The 12708-nt window shown below is 45.0% G+C and overlaps 1 protein-coding gene across 3 annotated transcripts in view; it reads left to right on the top strand.

Annotated features, from left to right (window-relative positions):
- Positions 1–12708, top strand: part of elmo1 (engulfment and cell motility 1 (ced-12 homolog, C. elegans)) — a 41204-nt gene that overhangs the window by 11883 nt on the left and 16613 nt on the right. For 2 of the 3 annotated variants that reach the window (XM_086014857.1, XM_086014856.1), the window contains exons 4-6: positions 11250–11386; positions 12453–12493; positions 12606–12678. In XM_086014857.1, coding sequence (XP_085870983.1) covers positions 11250–11386; positions 12453–12493; positions 12606–12678 — 251 coding nt within the window. Of the gene's footprint in view, positions 1–7695; positions 7856–11249; positions 11387–12452; positions 12494–12605; positions 12679–12708 lie in introns of those variants that run through there. The other variant, XM_086014858.1, reaches the window with a different exon arrangement.

Raw genomic sequence — 12708 nt, 5'->3', positions numbered from 1 at the left:
TTACTTTTCGGTCATTGTGTGTGGGCGGAGCATGGCGGCCAAGCTTGATGACTGGCCACAAAGTAGGTCACAAGCGTTCGCTAATGACTTGGCCGCTCGCGGGCCCGCTCGCCTGAGTTATGGTTTAATAAGACGAGCAATTGTTCGCTCTGGTCAAGAGTGTGCAGTAAAGCGAGTTCATCACAGTCAGACGGGAGACAGAACGCTTCTGCTTACCTTTTATTAAACTTTCCCCATTGTGCCACTGCGCTCACGTTGGCCTTTATCGCTCCTGGCACCCTATTGTTCGCTTAATGCCTTCCCCTCTCAACCCCAAACAACACAGTTCACACATAGATGGAAGTATAACGTTGCCCAAAATGCCTTGCAGTGATGGATAATTAAGATTTAGGCCTTTGTTTGATTCATGAAGGGATGCCCAGACTCAATTGGCTAGACCTTAGCCGCCATTTAGCCTCATTTGTTGCATTTTCAGTCAGCTTCTGTAGCCGACTTGTTTCCGGTGTGTGTCTGAAACCTTTAGTTCAAGTAGGGCGGGTAAAAATAGCCACAAATCAATCCCCAGCGTTCCCTCCCTGCTCTTTTGCATCCCAGCATAGGCTGGCGCGCAAAGTCGGCGGGGGGGGGGGGGTGTGTGTGCGTGGACGGATGGGGCGCGGCGGAGAAAAGCTTGGCGACGATGACTGGCAGACTGGCACTTGGCAGCGAGGTTCGTTTGGGGAAAAAAAAAAACATACTGGTGGCCCCGTTTCCGGGCATCGGCACACACTCGGAAAGCTATTAAAGAGGCAGTTGTGATGATGATGATGATGAGGAGGATGATGATGATATGACCTTTAGGTTATTACATGCTTCGGTGCGCATGCTAATCCTCTGAGCTGCGGAATTTAGCTAAGTGGAGAGCAAGGTTCCAATGAGGGATGTACGCCAAGTGATCATGCTGTGATTTATCGGTTCTTCCTTTGAACTCAAAGCTAATGCGTTGACGTTTTCAGATAGTTACGCATACTTGCGGGAAATGACCTACTACAGGCAAGGCTTGCAAATTTGTCGTACGAGGCAACGGGACGACTGGCACTTGGTTGTGTTGCATCGCTCCGTAGTTTTGTTACATTGCTCCGTTGTCGCTTCGTTGAGAGGTGTGATTACTGTAAGTCACTTTTGTCAGAGCGTCGTTTTGTCAATCCATCGCGCCACTTTGAGAATCGTCGCTTCGTCGCTTTGTTGCGTTGCTCTGTCGAGAGGCCTGGTGACATCGCGAAATTACGTGGCTCCGTTATGTTGCGCCGTTGTCACTTGGTTGAAAGTCTTCGTTACGCCGCTTCATTGAGAAGTTGCATCACATTGTTTTCACGTTTCATTCCATTTCATTGTTCCTCCGCACACTTTATTCCGACCCATTTTTGCTATTAATACCGAATACATGATCAGTGCCTGTGTATTTGCCGTCTTTAAATACCCGACTTAATCCGTGATACTTCAAGTAAAGCATTTGTTTGACTGCGTCACACTCAAGCACTAAATGTTCTTCCCTCAATTTATTTACGACCCGCGGTGATAGCAGCTAGTTAGCACGCGTCGTTAGCGCCATTGGAGCTGCAGGCCATATAAGCCATTGAAGTTGACTATCCATTGATTCCAAGGATGGCAGAATGTTGACCTTGTTCAAGGAGCGGCAAAAGCAGCAGTTCACGTGTGAGTGCCACCTATCCCGTCTGCTTTTGCACTGGAAATTCCCTGACCCGGGATGACCGATGGTTCACGTCCCATTTAACACCACGGCACACATGCCAGCTCGCCACAAGCATGCTGTTCAGCTCCTGATGTAAAAAAAAAAAAATGAAAAAAAAATGTAGAAAAGCTTTCGAGTCAGGAGTGTATTGCTAGCATTTTAGCTTAAAAGCCCGCCAAGTCGCGACATAAAGCTAATGCTGAGCTCTAGAAATGAAGGAAATCCTCAATTTGTGGGACTTTTATTTTTCCACAATGTCTCACAAAATCTTAAATATGATTTTATTCATGGATGAATAATTCACTGGCCATCAGCCGCAAATTCATTTAAGCCTGTTTGGATTAATAATTTAATAGAGTCTGTTTTTAATCTTCTTTAAATTGAATCTACTTTGGTTATGGTACTTTTTAAATGTTATGACTTACAGCAGCTACACTGTGACTGATGGTTTCATCCACAAAATATGAAGTCAGAATCGCAACGTTCCAACACTTTTGATGCCACGTGTTATTTGTGGCCTGATGTGTTGCATGCGTGCTGTCGCGTTAGCCGTAGGACCCTCCCTAATGATGTGCATGCACACACACACGAGAGTGGCACGGCGGGCCAGGAAATGTTACGAAACGAGCCAAACTTGGCCTTTAGCTACGGCGTTGTTCCCGCATTACGGCAGCGGCGTTTCTATTGCGGGAACTGCACGGCACCTCACCGTGGCGATGGAGACGCTTCTCGCTTCTTCCCATCGCACGTGTCAGCAGACGCCACCGCCGCCTCTTAATTAGCACGTACGCGCCACGCTGTTTCACAATGCGATCATCTGGTTAAAGAATGGAAGGGATGTTGTAAGACCTGTTTGTTTTTTTGTGAACAATACAGCTCTTTGTTCCGCTGCTTTGTTTGCACCGCCTGATTGTGTCGCTACGTTGCGTTGTTTCGGTTTTTTTGCTTCGTTACGAAACATTCTCCACTGCAACACATGAATATTTTCCCGACATTGTGTAGCTTGATTGCTTATTATTGCGGAGCTCGGTTGCGACGTATTTTTACAACGCTTCCAAGCGACTGTTTGCCCTGTTCGGCCACTTTCTGGTTCCGTTTAGAAACTTGATTGAAATTGCTTTGTTACGTTTCCTTACTTTCTTACGATGCTCCCGTCGCTCGGTTTTGATGCTTGTGTTTTACGTCGCTTGGTTCCGTCACTCTGTTGCGATACTACACGACGACACCATGTTGCCGCGCTACGTTGCGTAACATATGGTTCGACCCAGTGTTACAGAGATTGCACATCGTCACATTTCTTCACGCAAACCTGATGAGCAAAATGTATCCACTGGAGTCAGTGCTTTTAATTCTCCATTTTTACAGTGCAAGGCAAGCTAGCAGACACGATGCTCCGCTGGCGAGGAGCTTCTTGATTCTGCTCGGCACTCGCGTGGTTTGAAATGATTACACAATGTGGAAACTAGAGCGAGTCATAATGACCTGTTTCCCTTTGTTTTGTTTCCCTCTCTACTCAATGAAGGCCTCGCTTTCACGGGGCATTTTTAGCTTATTTTTCTAAGCGCTAAAGTTAGCGTTCGCGTGGTTGTTGGCATCCACTCACAGTGATGGCGGGGGCGTGAGAGGATGCTGCTTTATGATGGAGGCGTTGTTTCCTTTTTTTTTTTTTTTGGGTCCTTCTGTTGTGAATGAAGACCAATACACAGACACACACACACACACACACACACACACACAGGCCGGCATGGAGAGACAGTCAGACAATGGAACTATAGACCTGTTTCCATGACTTCCTCCTCCACCCAACCAAAAAGAGCCATTCATCCCCGCCTTGGTCACATGACCTGGCTGGATTTTTTTTCGGGGGGGGGGGGCCCTATCCAACCCCACCCCTTACTCGCACTCACACACAGACACACATGGATCCCGTGCAGTATTTCGGGGTGGCGCGTCCCTTGAAGCGTGGCCTCCATTGTTACACTGATGAGTGGAAGTTGTGGAGGCGGGGTGGGGCGGGGTTGGGGGGGTAGCAATCTGGGCGTTATATGACGTCATCTATAGAATTGTGGGGAGGGGGAGGACGGGGTGTCCCCCGCTGGGCAAACCATAATTAGATTTTTCGCCACTGCCAATACATCGTTTATATATAACAGTTTTTTCCTGCCATTATTTTATATTGTGATGAGCAATATTTTCTTTTTTTTTTCCCTGTTGTAATTTTTGCAATATTAAAATCCCTTGACTGATTAATCTGGAAAATTAAAAATCAATCAGTGTTTTTACAATTTATTTTCTTTTTTTTTCTGTAGCGTAGACAGATAGGCTACAAGAATGACTTATTGCCTTTAATTCTTCATATTAAAATTACTTTCATTCATTGGCAAAATTAATGATCAATTTTTGGGGGGAATTATTTTCTCACACAAATTTGTGTGATTCATAGACAGGCAACAGGCCGTTCTCTTAATTTATAATTCATCATCTTTGATTCTGCTGCTCCAGATGACACATCGTCGCCTGCCAGACGGCACGGGCGGGACTTCGACACCATCCCAAGCCCCCTTAACATAGCCCCCCCCCCCCCTCGCATTACAAGTACGTATGACTCCACTAGAGAACCAGAAATAAACCAAAAATGACAGTCTGTCAAACACCGCGCCGGCTCACAGGTGCCCCTTGGGGTGCAAAGTGGCATTACAGGGTTGTGTGTGACTCCTTTGTCCCCCTCCTCCTACGACCACAAAGCCCCCCCGCCCCCGCCAGGGATCTTCTGTCAAAAATTTATAGTAGCCCAAGGGCAGCACCTTAACAGAAGAGCCTTTAAGTAATTAATGGGGTCACAACCCAGGCAGGAAGGATGTAATCTGCTCTGTCGCTCGTCGCTTAATGGCTGCTCTTCGCTTCTTATTTGCAATTATCGACTCCTTTTTTTTTTATTTGGTCAAAGATCAAATAAGGTCACGTCGGCGCTAATGTGGGCTAATGTTTGTACAACGCCCGGCTGTGACGATGCTCCAGATTGATAAGTGAGGCGCAAGGGAACATTTGACCGACTGGCGCTTTGACTAACTGGTTCGCCTGTTAAATGTGCTAATAACGCTAATGTGCATCAGTTGATTGAATTTGACCACTCAGATGCAAAGTTAAAGGCGCATTGCCACCCAAGAGTTGGACATAATCTAGGGGAATTGCAATGAATTAGCTAAGAACACAGTGAGCTTGCTTAGTTTGCTGCATGAAAAAAAAATGTCATTCTTTCACTAGATAAGAAAACTGTCTTTTCTTTAGGCACATGCTAAATATTGCAATAATAGCAAGCACTTTAATTTTGTATAGTAATCTGACAGCAAGTTAAAAGTGACTTGGGCTTCATGCTGTTAGGCTAACGACGTGTAGTCGTGATACGCACGGCAAGCCGTAGCGCAGCACAGAATTGGTTTGAGCACAATACTGTGTTTTAGAAAGAGTGTTGAGGTTGTACAGTATTTTCAGGCGCTCACAGTTTGTCGAATAAGTCTGTTTTGACCTCGGCTGAGGCGCAGAAGCTCACATCATCAGTGTCTTGCGTAGCCTCCAGGCGAACACCACGAACAATGGTGCCGAAAGCCTTCCAGCGTAAACACCTAATTGTACCATTGTTTTCCTCTTTTTTTTTTGTGCCGTTGACCTTGATGTCTACTGATAGGCGCTTGTGTAAAGGCGGCAGGGCAACATGTTATTTTTAAATGGGAACAGAAAAAAACGGGGGGGGGGGGGGGGCGGACCAAAGCATGTCATGGTCTCCTTATGTAACACACCTGAAATGCTGAGGCGGTTTTAAGCAACACTGTCACGTACCTGCATTTCATTTGTCAAAAAAATTCATGAGGAACATACCAGTAGCAGCTTTGTTGTTTTTAATTTAGTAGGAATGTGCGAAAAGTGACTACTCTGCCCTCCCTGAGCACACACAGCAGTTTGGCAGATAATTAACAGTCCCTCTAAGAGAGTGCAATGTTGCTGGTTTCAAGCATTTTATCACACTCCAGTTGGAGTTAACTGTCAAACTATACACATAAAAACAAAGACCGTTACGCATCGGGCTCACTTAAATATAAATCACTTGGTTTTGTTTAGTTCCCGAACGTAGTTAGCTCAAAGCTAATGCAGAAAGGAAAACTCCATTGACCCGCTAATTCAAAATTGGTGTACTTCTCGCGGCGCTCGTGTTCCTCAAAACAACTGGCATTCGTACTGCACGAACGTACACAGACAAGCAACTCAACAATACTCAACTCAACTCAGACATTGCTGCATACAAAGTGCTGTACGTGGAGTTGAAAGAACCACCAGACCACTGAATGATTTGATTTTATTAACTCATTCAGTACCAGACTTTTTCAGAGCCATTGTGAAATGACATATAAATATGTCATTGGGATAGAATGAATTTTTAATGACTCAGGACCTTGCGCTGTAAGCACACGCAACAATTATTGATATTAGCCGTTAGCGTGCTTTAGCTCTCAGGTCGAAACCTCCTCCGGAAACGTACGAAGAAGCGTTGGCCGCGGAATCGCATGACGTGGTCCACCGCGTTTGCGTCTAGAACGATTGACGCTTCGCAGGCCCGAGCGCGCGCGCAAGGACGCCAGTGATGCAATAAGACGGACGCGTTAATCCAAGGCAGGCTTCCTGCTCTGGCTTTGGGCCGCATCCTGCGCTGCGGAGCTTCGCGGCTTGTCTTTAGCGAGGCAGACGGCCACGTGCGGCTTTTTATGAAAGGATCTGAAAGAGGACATTGTGCTTCTCCAAATCGCTGCATTTTCATGGCGGGATAATCACCGGCGCCTTTGAGGATTCACAAGTAAAGTGGATTATTCCTCTTTGTGGATGGCATCGTTGAAATATAAATGTTCCCCCGAGGCGCTCCGGAAGATTCTTCGCCTGACAAACGTCCTCTGTGAGCGGAGGAGCGACTCGGAAATGAGCCTTTTGGGTTAAACAAGGCTCGTCGACGTTCACATTGTTTATTGAGTAAACACAATTTCAGGAGAGTTTTCATAATTTTATGACCGAAACGTCTTTTAGTTTTACAACAAAAGCCAGGCTAAACATTTTTGGGGCGACGTAAAAATTTTTGCAAGTAGTTACATGACTAGTTAAAGGCGAATCAAGATGTCGTTTTACAAATTTAATGTTTGTAACTATATAAGAAAAATATCTGTTTTCTGATTTGGAAGGCTTAGATCAGCTTTGTGAATAGTGCGATGTCATAATGTGACACCAAAGTGAAAGCCGTGACCAGAATCAAGACGTATATGAGAAAAATAGTTGTGATTTTTATGACAATTTAAGTAGGCCTTTTGGGAGAATAGTTATAATTACAAGGCAAAAAGTGTTGATTTAACAAGAAAAAAGTAGCACATTTTTACGAGAAAAATGTAACTGCACAAGAAGTCATGATTTTACAAGTCTTTCATGAGAAAATGCACATTTTGAAAGGAAAAAAAAATCTTCATTTACTCGTTAGAAATTTACAAGTCCGTCATCGCATTGTTTTACAATAATAGTCTTCATTTTTTCAACCGTGAAGTCATTTAACAATAAAAAAAGGAAGCTGTAATTTTCCAATTGATCAAAAATGGCAATACAGTATTACGCGACTACTGAATGCCTCCAATGCAAGCCGCATCATCACTGATGCATTACTGACAGAGAAATAAAAGCAAATGTTAACCTCATGACAGTATCTGACGCGTTTGTGAGGCTGATAAGCTCATGCAGACACTTTTTGAAAAACGTTCATTTATTTTTTTTTGCATTGCAAGTCCGTTGCAAGCATTTGTGCTGAAACGGTCCTCAGTTCCACTGCACCCGCCGACATATTTGCTTGCTGAGCTCAATGAATGGGACCTTAATTGACATTTTTGGCAGTGACGTCACGCTTCCTCCTCATCCGTGCGCCGGCGCTGACTCGTTTCCTCTTTTCTCGACAAACGCCTACTTCCCCTCTTGCTTCTCTGCGCCGTCGGCCGCAAAACTCGCTTTTGATAACATGTCGACGGCAACAGATCCACACGCACAAAAGTTGATTTATCCGGACAACGGCTTGAGCAGGTTGGAATAGGCCAGTCGCTCAAGGTGAGTCTGCTTGCAATCTGACTTTGACAAGACAAAAGGCATATTTATAAACTGAAGTCATCATTTTATGACAAAAAGTCTCGATTTACCATTACACTTGTTCATTTTAAAAGGGAAAAAAAAAACAATTTTTAAGGAGGCAAAACAGTCTGAATTTTCAGAAAAACTTTTACAGGACACATTTTAATGACAATATGTCCTAATTTTACAAGAAAAAGTCCAAATTGTACAAGAAAAAAAATCACAATTGTATCCTAAAATTTTGCACAAATTCTTAAAATGTATTTAAGACAACAACAAAAAAATCATTGGGGAATTTAAATTTTACATTTTGTGGTTTTTTTTTTTTTTTTTTTCCCCCCTTAAAGTTAAAATTTTCAACAAAAAGTCTTTGGCGGGCACAAATGATGAAAAATCTGAAATTGACCAAAACATTAGAATTTTATGTATCGGAATTTATTTTTATTTTGCGTGAGAAATATTTTGAGGCAAAATTTTACGTGAAATTAAATCTAAAATTTACCAGAAAGTCAAAGAATTAGCCTGAATTTTATGCAAATAGTCTTAATTTTACAATTTGAAAATAATTTGACCAGAAACAATTCATCATTTTCCCCCCAAAAAATGTTGGAATTTTGCAAGGCAGTGTTTTTTTTTAATCACAAAAAGTCTTAATTTCCCAAGAAAATGTTTGAATTTTATTTTAAAAACAATAATGTAATTTTACAAGTACACCATTAAATGAAAAAAAAACAAACAAATCCAACAAATGTCTTCATTGTAGCCCGCTGGACAACACCTCGGCCTCAACACGTTGAGCTCGTAGCAGGTCGGCCGAGAGCAAGCGCCGCACGAGGCGAGTCCAATGGCGGCGCCGAGACGTCCGTCCGGGCGGCGTAGCGAGCGTGCTCGACGCACGCAGCCGTGCGGAAAGGCATGGTCAGCGAAGAGTCAGCGCGAGACCGAGTCAAAAGTGGAACGTTTCTTTGCGGCAAACGTGGGGCCGGTCGGGCCGAGTCTTGTAAATATCGACGGCTACATTTAGTTGTGTGTTGGCGGTTTGGAAGCTCTCGCAAGCTTCTCCTGCTCGTGTGTGTGTTCTTGACAGGATATCCTGCTTGCAGCATGGTAGCGAGGCCCTTGTGACACACGCTACCTTTTTACACTTCAGGCTCGGGAGCACAGCTGGCCGGGTCTGTCTTCAGGCTCTTAATCTTTACAACCGACTCTGACAAAATCACAGTACAGATCATCTCAAGCATTGTTTAATTCCATACAGTATGTGCGTGTTTGTGTATATATGCATATGTATCACATCATAGTCTTCTTTGCGACTGCCTTCCTGTCTGCTTCCTCCTTGACAGTCACACCGTGTTTTTGTGGTGCAATTGAGAAAACAAATAATGTAAGACACTAGATCGTATGCGGACCCACAAAACTGGATGGAGGGTCTTGGGTTTTCCGTTGTAAGCATGTCTGTAAATGTGGAGTACTACTTAATAGCTTGGTCTGCAGCCGAGAGTCGCCAGCTGTCATTTTTTCACAACGGTGCGAAACGCTTTGTTTTCACACCAAAAATGAAAAAAAAAAAATGTACAAGAAAAAGTCTGAATTTTGGATGAGGGAATAAAAACAAGCAATTTGATGAGAATTAAAGTTGTAATTTTGTGAGGGTAATTGTAAAAAATAAAAAGCAAATGTTTTGTTGTTGTTGTAAAATGAAGACTTTCTGAAAGCTGCTGTGATGATCAAAGTCGATTGTGCCTTTTTACCCTTTTGTGTTTTGCCTGCATTGTTGTCCTGGCAGCTCTTCTTCCTCCGCTCGCCAATCTTTCTTTGCCTTTTGTCTTCCTTCCTTTTCACCGTCCCCCTTTTGTCCCGCTCGTTTTTGTCGCAAGATTTTCCTCCGTACTTTTGCGTGTGTTTGATGCGCACGCCTGCGCCGGAGGGGGTAACTTGAGTGTCTTGTGGCCAAAGTGCCAAAGCGTTGGCCGTTCTTTTGTCTGCGGCGGCTTTTCAAAGGCGCACATGAAGAGCGGGCGGGTCCTCGCTTTTTGTCTTTCCTGCTTTTTAAATGCTGCCAGCACTAAGGTTGAAAGAGTCTTGAGTTTTTGGTTGCGGACTGTTCATAAGATGAAAACATATCGGTGGTGTTTTATCGTGAAGAAATGGCTTTGATGTGGTTTCAGGCTGGCTCCAGATGTTTGCGTTCGGGAAGCGCCACTCCCGATTATCGATCGGATTCATGTCAAAGCCAGAACACGGCCGCTCTCGGGTCAAAGTGTTACTTTTATCCTAATAAGGCACAGAAGTTGTAATTTTGCAGGAATAAAGTCGGGGGTTAGTGGCCTTGCGTTGTCGTTTCAAGTCAGGGTCGGGGTGTGAAGTTAGGGCAAAGAAATGGGGGCACGAAGCCTCGCTTTGGCTTTCAAAATAGGGTTTCAAGTCAGAGTCAGGGTTTGAAGGCAAAGCTTGATGCTGATCGAGGAAAAAATGACAAAGACGGATGATGAATGAATGATGATAAAGAGGAAGGAAGGCGCTTCATATCCATCCGCAAGACACACTCAACAGATTTTCTTGTGTCAAGTGAATGGATTGGTCGCTGAGCCGACTCATTCACTTAGTGCCCATCGCTTCTGGCATTCTGGGATATTTTTTTCCTCACGTGCGTTAGGGCATCAAGTGGGCCGGCGTTGGTCAGTGAATGCGAATATATGAATGATGAGGGCGGGGTTTCAGAGTGAGTCACTTTGTTTTGGGGCGGGGGGGGGGGGGGATTGTGACAAAGCGTCAGGCCTCGGAAAGAAAGATGCATGGTCGCTATTGATGCGGCCGCTGCCATGGCGACCGCTCGCGGGAAGAAAGCTGCTGTGGATTATTATGGGCTGACTCACTCTTAACGGGTTGGAAGATCACGTTGCGCACACGCAGGTTCCAAGTTGGGTTAGGAGACGGCGTTACGAGTCACAGGTAGGGTTTCGAATCAGGCATTCAAATTGGGGATAGGGTGTCAAATTAGGGTTTCGAGACACAGTTCGTGTTGCAAGACAGTGATAAGGTTTTATGCCTGGGTTAGGATTTGACATTAGGGTTTGAAATGACGATTTGATGACAACCGTCGCGATGATGACGGTTGATCGTCATGACGATCGTCACGACGGCAACAACGATAACGATCCTTTGTCACGACGATGACGACGCGAGTTTGCCGACCACCAGCGCGACGGCGACGACGACAATCGGCCGTCGCGGTTGATCGTTTATCGACAATGGCGACGTCGTCGTCGCGAGGATTTTCCTCTACTCATATTGCAACCTTGTCTTTGCATGTCAGTCGCGCTTGTGAATTTGCGTGGAGAAAGTGACGAAGGTGCGTTTGGTGTCTTTCCAGGCGTGGATGATCGTCGCGCAGCTTTAGAGAAAGAGGCGCGCGAGAGCACCCGAGCCGCCATGCCGCCGCCCGCCGACACCGTCAAGGTGGCCATCGAGTGGCCGGGGGCCTTCGCCAAGCTCATGGAGATCGACCAGGTAACACCAAAACACTCGCTGCTTTCATTGGAACGGGGGAGGAAAAAAAAGGGGAGTGGTTCAACAATGTGTCCGTGGCAAAACAAAATACGCAAATTCTTTGAAAGTGAACGAAAACAGAAATGTGACGTAAAAATAGATGTTTCCATTTTTTTGTTTCCGTATGACTATTTTCTGACGAAGTTGATTCTCAAAAGAAAAAAAGAACATCAACCAAAAATTTAAATCGTGCAGTTAATCCACCAAAAAAAAAATTAAAATAGTCCATCAAATTCAATGTAAAAAATGAATAAAATAGGTACAATATATCCTTTTAATTTGTTCTTGTACTATTCCGAATGATGCTTTTTTTGTATTGCTAAGTTGTTTAATAATGGAAAAACAACATTTATGATGCATTTCTAAAATCAAAATTGTTTACAAAAAAAAACAATAGATGGTTAAAAATGATTTCAATAAAACAATTTATGTGAACGGAACAGCTGAGTGAAAGATGTCATTATGTGGACTATTATGTATCGTGTGTGTGCGTGAGTCACACATGCACCGCCCGTAGTAAAAGTTGGGCGTCGCCACGGCAACGGCCGCCGCGCTCGGCCTCGGCGCGCCAACCTCTGCGGATGTTGCCGTCCTGCTGCCTCCGAGGCGCCCGCGATGCGGCTGCGCTGCGGCGCGCTCTTCCTCCTCATCCTCCTCTTCCTCCTTTGTCGCCTCTCGTCGCTGTCGGTAGACGCGCACGCCTCCACCTCATGACCACCTTCCTCGCCGCTCCTCATCCTCCTCATCCGCATACAAATGGCCCACGGCGGCATATGGCGTCGCCGTCGTGAGTCATGCCGTGCGAGCCCCCTCTTCAACCAACCCCGCGTGTGTGTGCGCGCGCGCGCGCGTGTGGGGTCATGTGTGTGCGTGATCTTCAGTTGTCTTGTTCGCTGTTGGGCCTTTATTTGTGTAGGGCGCTTTGTTTCGTTTTCCAAGTGCCCAAGCGACACGGGCAACGTCTTCAAACTTTTCTTCGTGGACGTTAAACTTTCAACCAACCTCACTTTTGGTCTCGTTCTGGCAGAAAAAGCCGCTGTCGGCCATCATCAAAGAAGTGTGCGAGGGGTGAGTTGACGTTGTTGCAAAACAACAACCATTTTGGGCCACCCACTAAAACGTGCTGTTGGAAACAACTTTTTTTTTTAATACATGACTGAATGAAATCTTTTTGTCGCAGTTGGTCTCTGGGGAATCATGAGAATTTTGCGCTGCAAATCGCCGACGCTACCAATTTCTACATCACAGAAAAGGTTTGTCGTAAAAGAGTCAAAATATGCGTA

The sequence above is a fragment of the Filicampus tigris genome, chromosome 18 (assembly GCF_054856515.1).
Source record: "Filicampus tigris isolate MCC_2025a chromosome 18, RoL_Ftig_1.0, whole genome shotgun sequence".
NCBI lineage: Eukaryota > Metazoa > Chordata > Actinopteri > Syngnathiformes > Syngnathidae > Filicampus > Filicampus tigris.
This window is presented reverse-complemented; position numbering and strand designations above follow the sequence as displayed.